This window comes from Papio anubis, chromosome 3, assembly GCF_008728515.1.
Source record: "Papio anubis isolate 15944 chromosome 3, Panubis1.0, whole genome shotgun sequence".
Classification (NCBI taxonomy): domain Eukaryota; kingdom Metazoa; phylum Chordata; class Mammalia; order Primates; family Cercopithecidae; genus Papio; species Papio anubis.
The window spans coordinates 45,564,395-45,584,239 of NC_044978.1; the positions used below are offsets into that span (position 1 = coordinate 45,564,395).

The 19,845-nt window shown below is 36.4% G+C and overlaps 1 protein-coding gene across 9 annotated transcripts in view; it reads right to left on the reverse strand.

Moving 5' to 3' along the window:
- Positions 1-282: 282 nt before the first annotated feature.
- The window catches only part of GAB1 (GRB2 associated binding protein 1), a 132,126-nt gene continuing 112,563 nt past the window's right edge, over positions 283-19,845 (reverse strand). For 6 of the 9 annotated variants that reach the window (XM_017959083.3, XM_017959084.2, XM_017959081.2 and 3 more), the window contains 6 exons: positions 16,294-16,383; positions 14,597-14,690; positions 13,204-13,327; positions 12,202-12,363; positions 5,756-5,878; positions 283-4,582 (listed from right to left, as the gene is read on the reverse strand). In XM_017959083.3, the coding sequence (XP_017814572.1) occupies positions 4,424-4,582; positions 5,756-5,878; positions 12,202-12,363; positions 13,204-13,327; positions 14,597-14,690; positions 16,294-16,383 (752 nt within the window). In that variant the 3' untranslated portion in view covers positions 283-4,423. The remainder of the gene's footprint in view (positions 4,583-5,755; positions 5,879-12,201; positions 12,364-13,203; positions 13,328-14,596; positions 14,691-16,293; positions 16,384-19,845) is intronic. The other 3 variants (XM_003899221.5, XM_003899223.5, XM_003899222.5) reach the window with 2 other exon arrangements.

Sequence of the window (19,845 nt, forward strand, 5' to 3'; positions counted from 1 at the left end):
AGGAGTAACAGGGCATGTGCATGTGGCAACAGAGTTTTTCCGGGGAGCTTTTCCTATTTAGTTAGAGAGGATCATGACTTGTGTTTCAACATGATTTAGTGAGATCTTTATTGCAGAAAATGAGTGACATACAGAAGTGGGACTGGGAAGCACGGTTAATGGCAGAATTGGGTTTTTGATGCAGACAAAGACTCTAAGGAAGGATTGGAAATACAAATTTAAATGTCCTTATCAGTTACAATCTTAGTATCCAAATTGTCTATTTAAGGTCTTGAAACCAAATTGTTTGAAAAGTTTTATTTGGTAGCAGAAAAGATCTACAATGGACCTTTACAAAAGATGATGAGCAAGAGGGAACAAATAAATTTATACATATGATTTTGTTGTCAAAATTTGGGATGATCATCAGTAATCAAGAACTTACATAAAACCACATCTTTTTAAGCAAAGGAAGTAGAAGTTATGTTAATACCTTGATCAATCAGTTTGCTGAAACTCTGTTAACAGAGATTACACTGAACCGGAATAAAATTAAGTCTATAGAAGACAAATTAAATTATTTTTAACTGTAGTAATGCATAAACTATTTAGACAGATTAAAAACAACTATCTCAACCTGACAATTGATTTCTATCACATCAAGTCCATGATGTCTACAATATTCATTTATACCATGGCTTCTCATAGTTCAGTTTTTAAAATTATATATATATAAATGTGCATGTAACATCAGATGTTATTGACAGTAGTTGTTACCACAGAATGTATGTATCTTTCTCACTGTGTGTACCCACTTAATTTGTTCCTATGTCCAATCCCTGTCATGGACCTGATTGCTTACCTGACAGTGGAGAAGGAGACCTACCAGAATGATCCGAAGACAGAAACAGGAAGGATCAGCCCACCTCAGCATTATTAGAGGGCCAAAGGCTCTGTAGTGAAAGTAGTAATACCAACACTTTCAACGGGCTAAAAAAAGAGGCACTAGGAGTGTTTGTGAACACCCAAGAATTATGATCAGTATCTACAGCATAGTGTGTAGGCATAAAGTAGTTAATATTTTAACAAAATATAAAAATACTGTTTTCTCTAAAGGGGGAAGCAGACAATTCCCCATAAGTAGAAAAAGAAAAACACTGGTGTTCAATTTCCGGTTTAAATGCATTTATGAAGGAAGACTATAATCCCCATTAATTAAATATAAAAGAGTCCAGCAGAAATTATGACCTTAATGTACAAGTAAAGTAATATTTCTATATCAAATTAAATTTAGTCTATGATTAAATACAATGCTATATATACACACACATACAGACACACTCATAGTACCTTTATGGAATTCTCTAAAATGCTCACAGTAACTTATATAGTATTGATAATGATAAAGATGTATAAACTGAAGTGTAGATTTAAAAAATCTTTTACATCTTACTAAATGATATCTTCCATGGGTTAAACAGCTTTTTCAAGTTTGAATTTTAATGTCTGAAAGCAGAACTGTGCTTTGGTATTCAAACCTTCATAAAATCTTACAATTTTTCAAAATAAGGAATTAAGGTAAAGAACTCTAATGTGGAAGAAAGATTTCCAATCTCCAACATCATAACTGTTACATGGTGAACCAGTGGTTTTTAGCCCATTCCTGGCCAAAGTGTAGCTTCTTGGAGGTGAGTTAAAAGGGTTTGATTCAAATTTAGTTTTTATACTTACATATTTTAAAACTTAATAAAAATGCACATTCTGATGTGTTACATACCCTACTTTACCATACTGGAGACTGCTTATGTATTAACTTGCACTACCAGGATAATTTATCTTTGTATAGATCTTGAATAACTTTAGCTATCTCTAATTAAAAAATTTCCTGAGATGTATGTTTAAAACCTATTATTTTTGCTGACATTTGTGTGAATCAAAATTTTCTTGATTAAGTATACATATAAAATAGGGCACAGCTATAAACTGGCTGCTGGTTTCATCAACTATGTATAACTCCACATTTGTGTTAATTCAGAATCTTATTATGCTTAGTAATGAGCCAAAATGAATAAGCATAATGTGAACCTAAAATACATTTATATTGATAAAATTGAGTTTTCAGGCTTTATGTATTGGGGTTATACATAAAATTTCATCTAAAGAAGATTCTAGTGCTAAAAACTTTTGGAAAATACTGCTCTGTAAGAAACTTTTAATTTAATTCTTGAATACAAGTTCAATGCGATTTAGTTTTCTAAAGCAAACTGCCTTTCTAATACATCACCATTTAAAAATTATTCAGAATGAAAAATTTTCTGAAAATCAGAGTGCTATCGATCTTCAAATATGGTGACTTGTAAAAAGTCAATGATAAATTAGACTAAAAACATTCATAAGTGCTTTAGACCCTTCTGATAGGCAGCTGTAAAGATTTTTATTTTTGAATGAATCATGTACTTATTATTGTGTTTTAAGTCTTAAATATATTCATCCTCCAAGTAACAGCATTTAGTATCTTTACACATTAGCTGTATCATGTGTTTTGATAGTTTAGGCACATTTCAGTGATTTTAGATTTTATTTTGTGGTTTCATTATAAAACAGCTTGCACACCAAACTCAATCAATCTTGTTTATTTAAAAATCCACCTAAAAATTCACTTCTGGGTTTTAGTTTTTGTTTAAAAAAAGCAAATATTTAAAAAATTAATGTTAAAGCAAATATAACATTTGATGTTTTAACATCAAATGTTACTAGTCTACAATTCATCTTGTTATGAACATTTTTAGTTTGTGGATTGGGAAAATAAACCTATTACAGTGATTAGGCACAGTACTATGGCCAATGGGCCAGAAATCAGGGCACATCTGTGTACTCAGGCAACAGTTAGAGGTCTGAATGGAGGGAATCATGCCTCAACTGTGGGCACTCCTTTCTCTATGCCCCCTCCAAAAATTGTTGTAAGTCTCAAATCAGTACATGAGATTGTATGTAACTTGGTTAAAAAACAACTATATGTGCTTTCTAAATTATGTTGGCAAGCCAAGACAGATGAATATAATTGTAGCCTCACTATAACTTGTGGTCTTAATATCTATGTCACAGGACCATGTTATAGGTGAGAGAGAATTATACCATCCCTCTGGTGGTTTCAGAAATCTGGTTGGAAGGAGTCCATGGCTAACATTTCACATTGTAGCAAGGCTCCAATATTTCTTGAATTGGGGCAGTGAATATAAATCACAGTACAAAATCTGTAATTCTTTTAGTGGAAAAGCAACCGGTGCTACATATAAGAATCACTTATATAACATCTATTTTTTTTTAAAAAAAATGCAGATATAAAATATTAATTGCATAGGGATTTAAATATAAGGCCAAGAAGAATATTAAGTAAAAAAATCATAGAAAGGGCACTATGGTGTCAAGACAGAATTTCATAGAGTAATAAATCTGAATTACTATCTAATTAAAAATCACAGTATGTTGCTGTAACTAACAGTGAATGTCAACTGCTTTATTAATTCCAAACTGAAAACCAATATTAGGACTAACAAGAACACAACCAAAGCTCATTGTCTAAACCTGATCAGTGTATTAGCACATCACTGCCTGGTACGTACCTGATTAGTTACATAATCTACCTTTTGCAAATAACACTTAATACATGTTAACAAGTGTAAGAGCACATCATCACTGCATGCCATCAATGATTTGCAGGCTTCCTTGGTAGTGTAATTATTCAGTCTTTCAAAGGTGCAAGACCCCACCCGGCGGAATCTTCACGCAACGAACCAAAAACACTGTAATTAACAAAATATAACAAAGTTCCACCATTAAAAACTAAACATACATTAACCAGAGAACTAGGTCCTGACACCAGTACATACATTATCCTCAGCATTTTGGAAGGCAACAAATGATGAGTCCAAGTATAAGCTAATGGTTATCACCTGAAGCTTCAGTTAGAAAGTTAACTTGTGAATCTACCTCTCATTTTAATGTTGTTAGACTGTAGTTTAAACAGCAATTTCCAAATCTAAAAGTAGCTTAGTTGACTTAGTATTGTTATATAAAGTAGTGTGACAACAAACAAGAACTCCCAAAGGAATTATGGTAAGGTACACTGGGAATACCTGAAAAAATGTTTTAGATGAAAAAGTGCATAAATACAGTAATACTACGAGTGTGTTAACTATGGAACAAACGTTTCTCTGGGAGCTAAACAATACTATTTTCCCACATTATTTACATGTTATGAATTGTTCAGATACCACAAAGCACCACTTAAGTCTAAATTGCTTGATTATGTCAGAAAGGTCCTTTGACTTCAACTCTATTCATTTGAGGATCTACCTACAGTAGAAGTGTCAAGTCATTCTTCAAAAGGGATTTATCTTTACAATTCAGTTTTCTTTTGTTCAGAAATGGCAAGGCAGTATTTTCATTTCACACTCTTTGTTGGCGTTTCTGATTCTGTGGACTGTCTCCCATCTGTCCAGGCTTCCCGGGTACTCTTTAGGGCCAAGGTCTTCTGTTGGTCAACAACAACATAATCCACTCTCTCATCTGCTACACTGCTGCCTGAGCCACTGCTCTTTTGCTAAAATACAAAGAAAAAACAAAAAGTCCAACATATAAAGGAGTGTTTCTGAGTACAACTCAGTCTTAAAACACAAACACACATGCACTGTGAATTTTTTTTTTTTTTTTTTTTTTGGAGAAGGAGTTTTGATCTTGTTGCCCAGGCTGGAGTGCAATGGCGCAATCTCAGCTCACTGCAACCTCCGCCTCCTGGGTTCAAGCAATTCTCCTGTCTCAGCCTCCTGAGTAGCTGGGATTACAGGCATGTGCCACCATGCCCAGCTAATTTTGCATTTTTAGTAGAGACAGGGTTTCACCATATTGGTCAGGCTGGTCTCGAACTCCTGACCTCATGATCAATATTTCCCTAGAAGTGTCCTTTCACCTTCCTTTCAGGTGGAGGGAAAATTATTGCAGAAGGAAAGTCAGAAATAGGAAGGAATGATAAGCTGGTAAACATGTAGGAAAATGTAAATAAACATTGTTATATAATAAGAGCAGTAATAATACTATCTAATTTGTGGGTTTAACAAAAAAGATAACATTAAAATTTTGGACAAAAATAGCACATAATTTGAACATTTTAAGGAGAGTAAAGACACTATACCGGTTAACATTAGAATTCATTAAATTATGGCTGGACGCAGTGGCTTCCTCCTGTAATCCCAGCACTTTGGAGGGCTGAGGTGGGTGGATCACTTGAGGTCAGGAGTTCGAGACCATCCTGACCAACATGGTGAAACCGTGTCTCTACTAAAAATACAAAAATTAGCCAGGAGTGGTGGTGCACATCTGTAATCCCAGCTATTTGGGAGGCTGAGGCAGAAGAATCATTTGGACCTGCGAAGCGGAGGTTGCAGTGAGCCAAGATCACACTACTACATTCCAGCCTAGGCAACAGAGCAAGACTCTGTCTCAGAAAAAAAAAAAAACAAAAAAGAATTTGTTAAATAACTATTTCAATAGTAACCACTAAAAGAGTAGAAAGTATAAAATTTCTAACTGTCAGAAAGGAAAAAAAAAAATCACTCTCCATAACTATGTTATTTGTGGTTTATGAGACAGCATCAAGTAGCAGACCAGACTAAATTTATATTAAACATAACTTAATAAAATTATCCCATAGGAGATAATTCTTCAGGTTTGAAGTGTGAACTGTATACACAGAAGAGGCATGTCACATGTCACTCACCTTACGTGGTGGTGTGGATTTCCCAGAATCCAAGTCGAGATCTAGGTATTCCACCTGTTTGTCTCCTTTGGGCTTGATCATAGGGCTGCTTCCTCCATCAAGACTGTTACTGCCAAAGAGATTCTGAAAGTATTAGACAACAAAATCAACAGTCAGATATTCACCAGACATACCACTCATACTGTTGGACATCTACGGAAGCCTAAATCTTTGCTTTCAAGAGGACATAGCTTAAAAAGTTAAACAACCTTTTAGGATAGAAAGAAAATAAGTAATATTTAAAAAACCGATTAAAGCCTAGCTTAGAGCAAGCTAAACGTAGTTTCAAAAGTTAAACTTGGTTCACACTAAGATTGAGACATCAAGAGATAGTTTGCTATGATAACCCAACTTGAACATTATTAAAATTATATCTGTACTCAATTATGTGTTTACAGGATCTTTATATTCCTTGCTTTCAAATTAAATTTTTAAAAAACTTTCTGCATTTTATTTAAAGGCTTTCACACTAAAATTTGTTTGACTCCATTGGCTAAGTCTATTTTGTTTCAATCATCTGGATTTTTTACCACTTAATTTCCTTAGCCTGATCTTTTCGAAAGGCATACATTTTAAAGAACGTATTTAAGAGAGAAGGAAAATTATTACCTAAGGAAGGCCTGAGATACAAGAAGTGATAAAGAAGCCGCTAAACATGCAGAAAAACGTAAATAAGCATAGTTTATATAATAAGAGCACTAATAATACTAACTTGTGGGTTTAAAAAAAATTAAAATTTTGGACAAAAATAGTGCTAAGATTTTAAAGAGAGTAGAGTGAAGACAACTCTGGAATTTGTAAATAACCATTTCGGATGATTTGTACAGTAGGACTACTCTCTAAAAAAAAAGGTAAAGAAGGTGACAGCAATAAACAACAGGAACAAAAAACTTGAGGCAGAAAAATGAAAGATCAATGCTAAATAGAAAGAAAAAGCTGGCATGAACCTAAGTCCCTATATATTCCCTCCACTCTAATTACAACAGGGTTCTATTATATATGTGCTCAAACAAGTGACTTGTTTCCATGCCTTACTCCTTTTAACCCAATCTAGAAATGTTCTTGGCTTCTCATATGCAAGACTGTATTTCTCATTAGGGATTTTCATCCTTGTGCACTGTTGATATTAATGCTTATATATTATCTCATACTTTTGAAGAAAACCATAATGATTTAACAAAGTTAAAAATTTGTGCGTATTATGATGAATAAAACAATTTGAAAACTGCATACATCTGGTGGTTCTGTTGATTCTTTTTATGTTGCTACTTCATTTCTTTTTGCTTAGGTTAAACAGAAAAAACTGTGCCTTAGGGAAAAGACACTTCTAGGGAAATATTGACACTATTCCCTCATTTCGTAGCAAGGCTGCTAATAGCTGGTATGGAACCTTTTTGCAAATTATTAAAAGGTGGTGCTTGCACTGGGGTGACACGGCTCTGTGCTGTGGGCGAGTGCAGCGTGGTGAGCAGCACATAGCCTGAATTTCATATAATCAGGTATGCAGTATGTTTATGCAGTAAACAACCTGCACAACTAAATGTAATGCTCCTATTTGAAGAAACAGATTTTTTAAACCAAATTTATCAATTACTGCAAATAAAACATTTAAAAAATACAGAAAACGGCTAGGCGCGGTGGCTCAGGCCTGTAATCCCAGCACTTTGGGAGGCTGAGGCGGGCGGACCACCTGAGGTCAGGAGTTCGAGACTAGCCTGGCCAACATGGTGAAACCCCATCTTTACTAAAAACGACAAAAATTAGCCGGGTGTGGTGGTGGGCGCCTGTAATCCCAGCTACTTGGGAGGTTGAGACAGGCTAATCACTTGAACCCGGGACGTGGAGGTTGCAGTGAGCCAAGATCGCGCCACTGCACTCCAGCCTGGGCAATAGGGAAACTCTGTCTGAAAAAAACAAAAAATCAAAAATAACATGTAGAGCACAAAAAATGTAAGCAAGTTTTGGTCCTCAATATAAATAGTAATCCCTCCCTTTTTTCTAATTCATGGAGAAACTGAAATCATTATGAAACTTTTTACCTGAATGACTCTATATATCATTGTCACATAAAATCAGCCATGAGTGTGTGGAAAATTCTATATTCAAATGTGATCAGTGAAAGACCCATAACCTCCATTTCTCTGATTAGAAATATCTAGAAGTGTTCACAGTATTACAAGGCTATAAAAGAAATGTATACATTCAAAAGACCTGCATGCATTATACCAGTAAGCTGCTCCTAAACAGAATTTCTCAGGGTGGCTAGTTAACCTATTTTATGTCTGCTATTACTAGAACTGAACATTTTTCCATCTTTAAGTATTGTTAACATTTGTGTGTCTACAAGGAAGTCTATTTGCTCTTGATTTAATCTCCAGTGGGAACAGCCTGTCTGTATTCTAGCCTTTCACCCAGTATTTTCCCAAAACAGTTTAGAGAAACTAAACTGTTCTACAAGGTATTCTACAAGGTTCTACAAGGTATTATAAGTGTTCTTTGAATTAAATAACAAACCACTAGTGCTAGTTGTTTTTTTTTTTTTTTTTTGAGGTGGACTCTTGCTTTGTCGCCTGGGCTGGAGGGCAGTGGCTTGATCTTGGCTCACTGCAATCTCTGCCTCGTGGGCTCAAGCAATTCTCCTGCCTCAGCCTCCTAACTGGGATTACAGGCGTCTGCCACCACACCTGGCTAATTTTTGTATTTTTAGTAGAGACGGGGTTTCACCATGTTGGCCAGGCTGGTCTCACACTACTGACCTCAGGTGATCCGCTTCGGCCTCCTAAAGTGCTGGGATTACAGGTGTGAGCCACCACACCTGGCCTAGATTTTTTAAAAAATTATGTAAAATCATTTAACATATTTTTGTTGTTATTATCACATAACAATATGTCTGCCTTTAGTTATGGTTTACCATCATTTGAATTTCAGGTGTCACATTCAGAATTCACTTGATAATGCATGAGTTTTGATCCAAAATTAAAGAAGTTTGTTAAATATTTGCTATAACTCTCATATTCTTTTCTAAGGGAGAGTTGAATGGACTATGATGAGTCCTTGTATTTGGCAGCATGAGGAGATGGAATTGGCACTGTTGACTTTTCTGTTGTACTTGGTAGATAGGTATGTCCTCCTGGGTCATTTGTGCTTTTTTCTAATACATAGGACCTAAGTACTTCAGAAATTCATCACAGGCCAGGTGCAGTGGCTCACGCCTGTAATCCCAGCACTTTGGGAAGCCAAGGCAGGCAGATCATTTGAGGTCAGGAGTTTGAGACCATCCTGGGCAACATGATGAAACCCTATCTCTATCAAAAACACAAAAATTAGTCGGGAGTGGTGGCGCAAACCTGTCATCCCAGCTACTCAGGAGGCTGAGTCAGGAGAATTGTTTAAAACCCAGGAGGTGGAGGCTGCAGAGAGCTGAGATAACGCCACTGCATTCCAGCCTAGGTGACAGAACGAGAATCTGTCTCCAAAAAAAAAAAAAAAAAAAAAAAAAAGAAATTCACCACATTGTGTTTATTTAGACACCTCTACTGGTGACAAGTAAAAGTACCTTTGTGGCTTAATGGCATTAGGTGTAAAAAAAAAAAAAAAAAAAAAAAAAAAGGCCGGGCGCAGTGGCTCAAGCCTGTAATCCCAGCACTTTGGGAGGCCGAGGCGGGCGGATCACGAGGTCAGGAGATCGAGACCATCCTGGCTAACCCGGTGAAACCCCATCTCTACTAAAAAATACAAAAATCTAGCCGGGCGAGGTGGCGGGCGCCTGTAGTCCCAGCTACTCGGGAGGCTGAGGCAGGAGAATGGCGTAAACCCAGGAGGTGGAGCTTGTAGTGAGCTGAGATCCGGCCACTGCACTCCAGCCTGGGCGACAGAGCGAGACTCCATCTCAAAAAAAAAAAAAAAAAAATTGTATTTTGATTTCCTTTGATTTCTGATTGTAATACTCTTCTTTTTCATCTTTTCCCTTCATCTAATACTTACCTATGACAAATCACATTTTTAAACTTTCCTATTATATGGGCCTTTCCAAAATTTTTATGGCTATTTACTATTTTGGGCAAAAAGACACAGTCTTTAGTACCTCCGAAAATACTCTAACTACTTTACAATAAAAAAACAGTTCACTTAACTACCCAAAGTTGGAAATAGGTGACAATATCTACTCTGACCGAGAATTTAGGATCTAGGGTTTTACTAGAGTCAACTTACTATACTGAGGAAAACTAATTAACTTAAATAATAATAAATTGAAAAGTTGTGAATACAAAAGCAAAAGTCAATAAAAATTACCCTGCCTTGAAAAATCAGTGAAAATATTATTGATATATTGATTATATTATTTTCAATTTCTTTTTTTCTTTTTATTATTATACTTTTGCTGCTCCCAGGGTACATGCATAATCGCAGGTTTGTTACATATGTATACTTGTGCCATGTTGGCGCGTAAGCGTACCCATCAACTCGCCAGCACCCATCCACTCCGCCATTTACTCAGGTATAACTCCTAATGCAATCCCTCCCTCCCTCTTCCTGTGATAGGCCCCCGTGATGTTCTCCCGAGTCCAAGTGGGATTCATTGTTCAGTTCCCAATTCCATGAGTGAGAACATGGTGTTTGGTTTTGTTCTTGTGATAGTTGCTCTGTTGAGAATGATGGTTTCCTTAGCTGTATCCGTGTCCCTACAGCGAATAAACTCATCCTCTTTTATGCATGTATAGCATTCCGCATGTACCATTTTCTTAATCCAGTCTGTCATCGATGGACATTTGGGTTGATTCCAAGCGTCCTATTATTAGGAATAGTGCTGCAACCAACATGTGTATGTGTCTTTATAGCAGCATGATTATAATCCTTTGCATATGAATTCAGTAATGGGATGGCTGGGTCATATGGTACTTCTAGTTCCCAGATCCTGACCAAAACAGAAAAGCATGGTAATTGGTACCAAAACAGAGATATAGACTAGTGGAACAGAACAGAGTCCTCAGAAATAATACTAACACATCTACAAGCTTTCATCTGATCTTGACAAACCTCTAGAAAATGTAAGAAATGGGAAAGGATTCTATTTAATAAATGGTGCCGGGAAAATTGGCTAGCCTAAGGCAGAAAGCTGAAACTGGATCCTTCCTTCTTACTCCCATAATGGTAAAATTAATTCAAGATGGATTAGAGACTTAAATGTTGTAATTCAATTACAAAAACCCCAGAAGAAAACCCAGGTAATAATTATCATCTGTGACATAGGCATGGGCAAGGACTTCATGTCTAAAACACCAAAAGCAATGGTAGCAACAAAAAGTCAAAATTCGGATGTTGGATCTAATTAAACTAAAAGCTTCTGCACAGCAAAGAACTACCATCAGGAGGAATAGGCAACCTGGGAGAAAATTTTTGCAATCTACTTCCATCTGACAAAAGGGCCAGCCATCCAGAACCTATAAAGAACCCAAACAAATTTACAAGAAAAATAAACAACCCCATCAAAAAGGGGCAAAGGATAAGGAACAGACAGTTCTCAAAAGAAGACACGCATACAGCCAACACATGAAAAATGCTCATCATCACTGGCCATCAGAGAGAAATGCAACTAAAACTATTACTGAGATACCATCTCTTACACTAGTTAGAATACTAATATTAAAATAGGCAACAGCAGGTGCTGGAGGATGTAGAGAAATAGGAACACTTTTTTAGCACTTCTGTGGACAACCTAGTTCAAATCCACATAAGCGAGCATGGCCATTCTCTGTAAGAGAGTTTTTTGAATTTTTATGGCATTTGATATTTACAAAATTTTTATAGACGAGGTCTCACTATGTTGCCCAGGCTAGGTGTGAACTCCTAGGCTCAACAGATCCTCTTGCTTCAATCTCCTGGGTAGCTGGGACTACAGGCGCATGCCATTGTGCCTGGCTAAGATTTGGTAATATTTTAAAGTTAAGTAATTTAAGCACAAAATCAAGTTGTTCATATCACTTAATTATGTTTCCTGACAACATATAGTTGTAAGAAACCTGGTTCTGCCTAAAGTCTATAAAGGATGAAAAACCAATTCATTGATAGAATTGGGCTTTCTATTTTATACCTCTAAATAGGGCTATTTTAAATAATATAGGGCCACTAAAATGTTACTCGTTCCAAATTTTGACATTAGGTATTTGCTTATCCTGGTAGATATGGCCTGACTCTCCCTCAATACCTGCTCTCCCTGCTCCCATATGCATGGGATTTTCAGGTGGGCTCACTGTTCCTCGGATCTAAGGCCATGTTTTCTAGCTCCTTTGTGTCTCAGTGTGGCCACACAGGCTAAGTTCTGGTTAATGGTTTGTAGACAGCAGTTTCGAGGAACTGTCCTTATGAGGCAGTTGGGCTGTACCCTTCTTTTTCTCCCTTTCCTCCACCTGGAGTTGGCATGTGGCTCTGTTGGCTGGAGCGTCATCTTGTCCAATGAGCATATGTGCCACACCGAAGGAAAGCAGACCGGAGAGCTGGAAAAGGTCTGAATCCCTGAAGACTCTATGGAACAGAGCTGCCACAACAGCCTTGGATTGATTCTCTCCAGACTTTTCCATGAGAAAGAAAGAAAATTCTCTCTTGAGTCACGAATATTTATTCTCTTTTATTCAGAGGGAAATTTAATCCTAACAGATATACTTATCTACTAAAATACAAATAACAAAGCAAACATTAAATCTGACTTAAGGAAAAGCTAAAGCCAAATATTTTTTAAAACTAAAATTGGTTTGTATTCTTAAACATCTGAAGTATTTTCTGGCAACTACCTGATTTCTGAGGAACAAAATGCTCACTACCATTAGAAAATTCTCATGCTTTATGATAGTATAGTTTCAACCTGAAACATGTTATGTTTATAAGAGGTCTTCTTTAATCTTTACACCTATCTAAGGGTATATTACTTATTTATAAGACCATTTCACCATTAGAGTGCTGTGACACGGCCTTAGAGAACTGTATTATAAAATGCTGCCAGTGTATTTTCTTGAAGAGTATCAAAAATCAAGTATCTCTTATATGAGATATAACTGAAAACTTTATTTTTTTTCTATTAGACATGGGGTGACATGTTGCGCAGGCTAGCCTCAAACCGCTGGACTCAAGGACTCAAGTGATCCTCCCACCTCAGCCTCCCAAACAGCTGAAACTACAGGGTTGTGCTGCTGTGCCAGGCAACTTTTTTTTTAAAACTCATTTACAGTTTACTTTCACCTTTTATTGTTTTTAGAGTTTATGACATTATTTTTAATAAGCTTTTAAAAAGTTGTCTTTTATTGCTTTTTCTTAAGTATATAAAGATATGAGGATAAAATTTATAGACAGAACAGTTCTAGCTTGAATGACTGAAAAGGGCTGCTCAGAAAAGGAGAAGTTAAAACTTTACATACTGGGTCTTCACTGGACAGGTTTGGGTTCATGGGAACATAATTCTCTTCACTGTCATGTGAGTCACTGCTTGAAGTTGTGCTATGCACTGAATCCGGTCGGGGGGACATGGGAAACCTAGAAGAGCTAATTACAGAAACATGTTATCACAAACATAAGCCTTGACAATAATACCTAAAATAATTCCCCAAATAAAAATGATAGTCTGCATTCTTTCAGAAATATTCCCTTATGTTTACAATCATTCATTGTACAAATTTATAATGACATAATTTTTGTGCACAAACACATAATTAATATTTATAACTGTTTTATAAAAGTGTATTTTGGACAGCAAAATATTTTGTGTAAAACAAGCCCCTCCCCCCCAAAAAAACCCACTACCAGTGACTTGGTGATAAGTAGAAAGTTACAGATATAAAACGGAAGACAAGAATTTCTATTTTTAAAAAAACTATATATAATATATAATATAATACATAATATATAATATAATATACATAATATATAATATATATACACACACACATGTAAAACATGAACATATGTTCAACGTAGGTTTGTAACTTCATAAATTCCTCTCATTTTCCTATATACATTTAAATAAGTCTTGGTGGCCAGGAGCGGTGGCTCAAGCCTGTAATCCCAGCACTTTGGGAGGCCGAGACGGGCGGATCACGAGGTCAGGAGACCGAGACCATCCTGGCTAACCTGGTGAAACCCCATCTCTACTAAAAAATACAAAAAACTGGTCGGGCGAGGTGGCGGGCGCCTGTAGTCCCAGCTACTCGGGAGGCTGAGGCAGGAGAATGGCGTAAACCCAGGAGGTGGAGCTTGCAGTGAGCTGAGATCCTGCCACTGCACTCCAGCCTGGGCGACAGAGCGAGACTCTGTCTCAAAAAAAAAAAAAAAGTGGCAAATAAGTCTCGGTTACATAATCTTCACAAGAGACGACCACATTTTTAAGATTAGTAATCCTCAGAAATGTTTGGTTTCATAAACCTTTTACACTCTTAAAAATTATTGAGAATCCCAAGAAATTTTTGTTTACATGAGTTGTACCTATTCATTTTGCCGTATTAGAAACGAGAATAGACTATTTTTTAAAACACAAGTAGTACACAAATACACACATTCTATTGGGTGTCACAATGATATCATCACTTATCATGTAACCTCTGGAAAACTCCACTGTACACTCAGTAGGAGAATAAATACAGCAAATAACATCTTAATATATTAATGAAAATGGTTTTGACTTCACAGAACCCCTAAAAAGGGGGCTCTTCAGATCATCCATTGAGAACCACTATTCTAGATATTTTCCAGGATAATGAACAATTCTAGATAGTCACATTATTCATACAAACTACATATTTTAGACAAAAGACTTACTCTCGAGCAAAACTCCTAGTGATGGGAGATCTAACTGGGGCTTGTAATTCTTCCCATTCTGGCAAAGGTTTTATTTCTAAAGGTGCTGGCTTGACTGGAAAAAAAAAAAAAAAAGAGAGAAAAAGAGATTTTTAGTGTACAGAACTTTGGAAAACAAACAAGATTCTCTCTCTGTAACTCTATATTTGATACAGCAAACCTAAGACCACCTAGTTTCACATATGAAATGAGGTTCATGAATGTTACATGATTTGCCTAAGGTTACATAGCTAAGTAATTAGTGGTAAAAGCTAAATCAGATGTTTCATGATTGTTACCTCAAAGCCTAAACCTCTATTACAACATGTTGCCTAAGTACATGTTTTATGAATATAAACTAAATGAGATGAAGAAAGAGTAATGTGACCCAGTTTCTCTATGGTTGCTTTATACGTTTCATTATTTGATAAATTATTTCACCAATTTCATACTCAATAAGGAAATTTAATCATCTATGTAAAATCATTCCTATTCTTCAATACTGAAGTATATAACTATATATATAAAATGATGCATAGAAACTATTAAAAACAAAACTTTGTTAAAACCCCAAACCAAAAAAATGTTCAAATCTTTTAAAATAATTCATGTCCAGTTTGGAAACAAACAAAACGAAACAATATTTATGTCTTTAGATCCAAACTCTACTCTGAAAAAAGGCCACAATTATTTTACTTCAAATTGTTAGTGTAATTTAACCAACAAATCTCTTCCTAAATTATATACAATTAAGTAAATGCTAATAATAATATTCATTTATAAGTGATCTTTATTTACCTCACATTGCAGTAGACAATTAAACCAGTATATACCAGAGTTCTTAGCCATTTTCTTAAAGTCAAAACTGAGATTTTTTCAGAAATTTATGGAGTGAGCAAAAGAACTAAAACAATACTATTTAATACTAGATATTTTAGGAGACTACCTAAACATATTAGGTAAATATTTCAGTTATGTTTCATTCTGCCACTCTTAACAAAAAATTTCATCTTTCCAGATTTATTTATAGTCTTTGCCCATGTATATTCAATTTTAATCAATTATGGCATAATTACCATTACACTATAAAATGAATGGTCATTTTAAAGGACCATACACATTGAGGCTCATAAGTATTTTGTCAACTCATATATAATGAAGACCAAATTAACTTATTAAATTTTAGCTAAAACCATTTTGCTTGTCTATATTCTTAAAATAGACAGATACAGAATATTCCGCTGACTGAAAGTATTTCTTTAACTGTTAATGTTTTACTTTTTGACACCCAAAGGCTAATAGCAGTTTAGCTGTTAGATCTTAAATAATGGCACAATTAATCCATGGAAATGATTCTTCTGTGTCAGAACAGAATACATATACATAAAGACAGAAGACAACAGAAAATCACAAACAGTTCACAAATTTAAAGGATAAAATGTTGTCTAAAAAGTTAAAAGAATAATGCAAAAGGAGAAGTCTGAATATCATATATTATCAAATATTTAACATGCTGTTGTTAATGGCATACATGGGAAGCATTCATTTTAGAAATAATGTGCTGGAAAGTTCTATTTACAACAGCAATAGTATTTAAGGTTCTTCTTTTAGAAAAAAAAAAGAACATTACAAAATAAATTCCCAATGCCCCATACCACATGCGGTGCTAAAGTACATACCCTTTCTTCTTGTAGCAAAGTCACCTATGGTTTGTGAATCAGTTCGCTCTAAACCATGGGGTTTGAGTCTTAAAATTTTAGGACTTTGACCTAATTGGTAAAAAGAAGACTCTCTTAATATAATGTTATTTATTAATTGGAAAATGGATTCTGTAAAAAAATGCAACAGAGCCCTGTGCAAAAATGTTACATCTAAAAGCATGAACAAAAGTTTGTTGTGGAGAATATTTCAGTCTTGCTACATAAAATTCATGCTCATGCTCAGCACAACGGAAAAGAGGAATTTACATGCAACGATGTAAGCAGCAAGGAGGTATAAAAGATGGTAGGATTTTAGTGCGATAATCAGCCTGGTTAGTTGTTATCTTCATTTGGGGGAACAGAGGGAAAATATGTGCCATGTTAGTTTTTCTTCTAACATGTCTTAGAAAACTGGATCAAATAAAAAATTTGTAGAATACCCTAGTCAGATCTCAATTATATCTTTCTTTTCTTTGAAATCTGGTGTCTCATATGAAAGCCTGAAGGCCTATGTCCTTGTAATATTACTTTTCTAATTTGGTAGAGATGTTTTTAAAACCTTAATCTTTTCCTGCACCTCCTAACCAAGACTCTTCTAGAGAAGCAAGTGGCCACTACTATATTTACTAATCTAAAACCAATAAAAGACCAACATTTCTTTCCTCTGGATACTAACTGGTTGCCCAATGGCTTCATCTGCAAGAATTAGATGTTTAGATTCTGGTTATACTGATTGCCTAGCTTCAGTTTAATTAAGTACATGAAAGCATAAATTCAGTTACCATCGTCTTCCTTTCATTTAATGTCTGCCACATAAAAGCACTGCTGAAAAGCCTATGAAAGGCATCTTTCCCATTAGAAGCCTGGATGCCAGAGTTGCATTATCATTTGAATCAGTGATTTAAGCTACTCCATTATTAGTGGCACTAAATTTTCTTTTTTCTTGGAATTTACAAAGTTGAGTTGACATCTATTAGGTGGCAGAATCAGAATTTGCTGGTTAAATGCTGATATCTAGCACCTTACCTACCGAAATCTCAAAGCTTCTTAAAATATAATTCTGTAGAGGTTATAAAAAATAAAAATTTCCTAACCAATTTTCTAAGTTAGACAATACATTCAGTTTATTCAGAAATGAGGCAGCCTGATTTTAAAAGGTAAATACTAAAATTTTGGGCAAGATTCACTCCCTACCCCTAAAACTCCCTAACCCAGGGCCCACAGCGGCAGGACCCTTTTCTAAAGCAAAGGAAGATGACAACTTTTTTTTTTTTGAGAGGGAGTCTTGCTCTGTCTCCCAGGCTGGAGTGCAGTGGTGCGATCTGGATCTCGGCTTATTGCAAGCTCCGCCTCCTGGGTTCACTCCATTCTCCTGCCTTAGCCTCCTGAGTAGCTGGGACTACAGGCGCCTGCCACCTCGTCTGGCTAATTTTTTGTATTTTTAGTAGAGACGGGGTTTCACCGTGTCAGCCAGGATGGTCTCGATCTCCTGACCTCGTGATCCGCCTGCCTCAGCCTCCCAAAGTGCTGTGATTACAGGCGTGAGCCACCGCGTCCGGCTACGATGACTTTTTAAACTCCCCCAAATAGTGTGCTACCCTTAAAACAAAACAAAACAAAACAGAGGCAGAGGGTAAGTCTTAGTATTAAAATAATATGATTATTTTGGAGTGAAAGGCCCTTACAAATCTAGTTTCTTCATTTTATGAATGAGATTCACCCAAAGAAAGGGGTTAAGTGATTTGTTCAGGTTACACTTTAACCGGAGGCAGAGTTAAGACTTCCTCTAGCCTGCCACTTGCTGGTGTGGCACTCCTGTTCTATACCACATTGTCTTACCTTTCCAGACCTTCAGGGATACAGAGAATCTTAGGAAATTCAGCTGGATACTATGTTGGAGCTGCTTGGAGTTCAGTTTTGAACTCTCCATTGTGGCTGACTCTGTGCTACACAGTCAAACTAAGGAACCCAAGCAGAGGAAAGAAGAAATGTGCTCATTCCTACACTTATGTCTATTTACTCTGGATTTACAGATGTGGCTTGGGGGGATGTCAACGTGAATGCCACAGAGAGTTGACACATCAGTGATGTCAAGTTTAATTACAAAATGCTCTTAGAACTACTTTTGGTTTGCTGGTCTTGACCTAATGTGTGAGACACACTCCTCCTTTTCTGAAGGATCTGTTTTCATTAGCTCTGCAGCTCCCTCCTGACTTTTTTCACCATAGTTATCTCCCAGTGGTCACTCTTTGCGTTTCTCAGCTTTGTGCCCCCAGTATCTTATCTATGTTTGTGGTTAAATAATCAAGGTCACATGACTGCTAAATCTTACCAAGTTATGGTTTCTCACCTTTTTCTCTAGTTCTACCTTCCAACTGCCTGACAGGTCACCTCCAATTATCCTTCTGAAGCTGAAACTAATTGTTTCTCCTCCAAACCAATGCCATTTTCCACCTCCAATGCCCTTAGTAATGACACCATTTCCTGGATCCTTAGGTACAAATTCTCAGAGTTATGTAGTCCATCCCCTTTGAGCATCTGCATTTGGTCTCAAAATGCTAATAATTTCCCAATATGACAACAAAAAGAGCTTTTAAAATGGGAAGGACTGAAATGGAAGGAGCAGGGAGTCAAGGTCAATGAGAAAGTTACCCGAGCCTGTGTGAATGCTGGTGTGATGACTATAATCCAGAATGCTCACGGCCTATGAAAAATATCATGGAGGGTCTTTTAAAATCTATTTCTAGAGGAAGAGAAACAAGGCAAGAACAAACGTGTTTGGGAAAAAAAACTAATAATAATAGATTTAAAAAAAAAAAAGGCAAGAGAAACTCAACTCCTATCTTGCTTTAGTCTTCTCTAGCTAGGAGAATGATTTTCAAACTGAAAAGGACAGAAGAAAGATAGCAGCCATTAAAGGTCCATTAAGTGAGAAAGGTGTGTGAAAGTTGATTATACAAATTGGGTCATTCTTGTTGTAGCCAACTAAATTAGGGGCGAGGCGGGAAGCACTCAGGGCACAGGGCAACTGATCCAAGAATTAGCGAGACGGGCGGATGACGAGGTCACGAGATCGACACCATCCTGGCTAACACGGTGAAACTCTGTCTCTACTAAAAAATACAAAAAAAAAAAAAAAAAAAAACTAGCCGGGCGAGGTGGTGGGCACCTGTAGTCCCAGCTACTCAGGAGGCTGAGGCAGGAGAATGGCGTAAACTTGGGAGGCGGAGCTTGCAGTGAGCTGAGCTCCGGCCACTGCACTCCAGCCTGGGTGACAGAGCGAGACTCCGTCTCAAAAAATAAAAATAAAATAAATAAAATAAAACATTTCCACAACCCCTGGTGCTGAAACGGCCTGCTGCAACCCTAAGACCGGTTTTATGTAGCAGCTGCTGCATATGACTTGCCATGACTCTAAAACTGGTTTCACCTACCACCATCATTCACCAATCAGATCTCGTCAGCTCCCAAGAAATTCTCTAGTGCCAGTGAGCTTTCTTTTAAAACAATACGTAAGATTTCTCTTTCTAA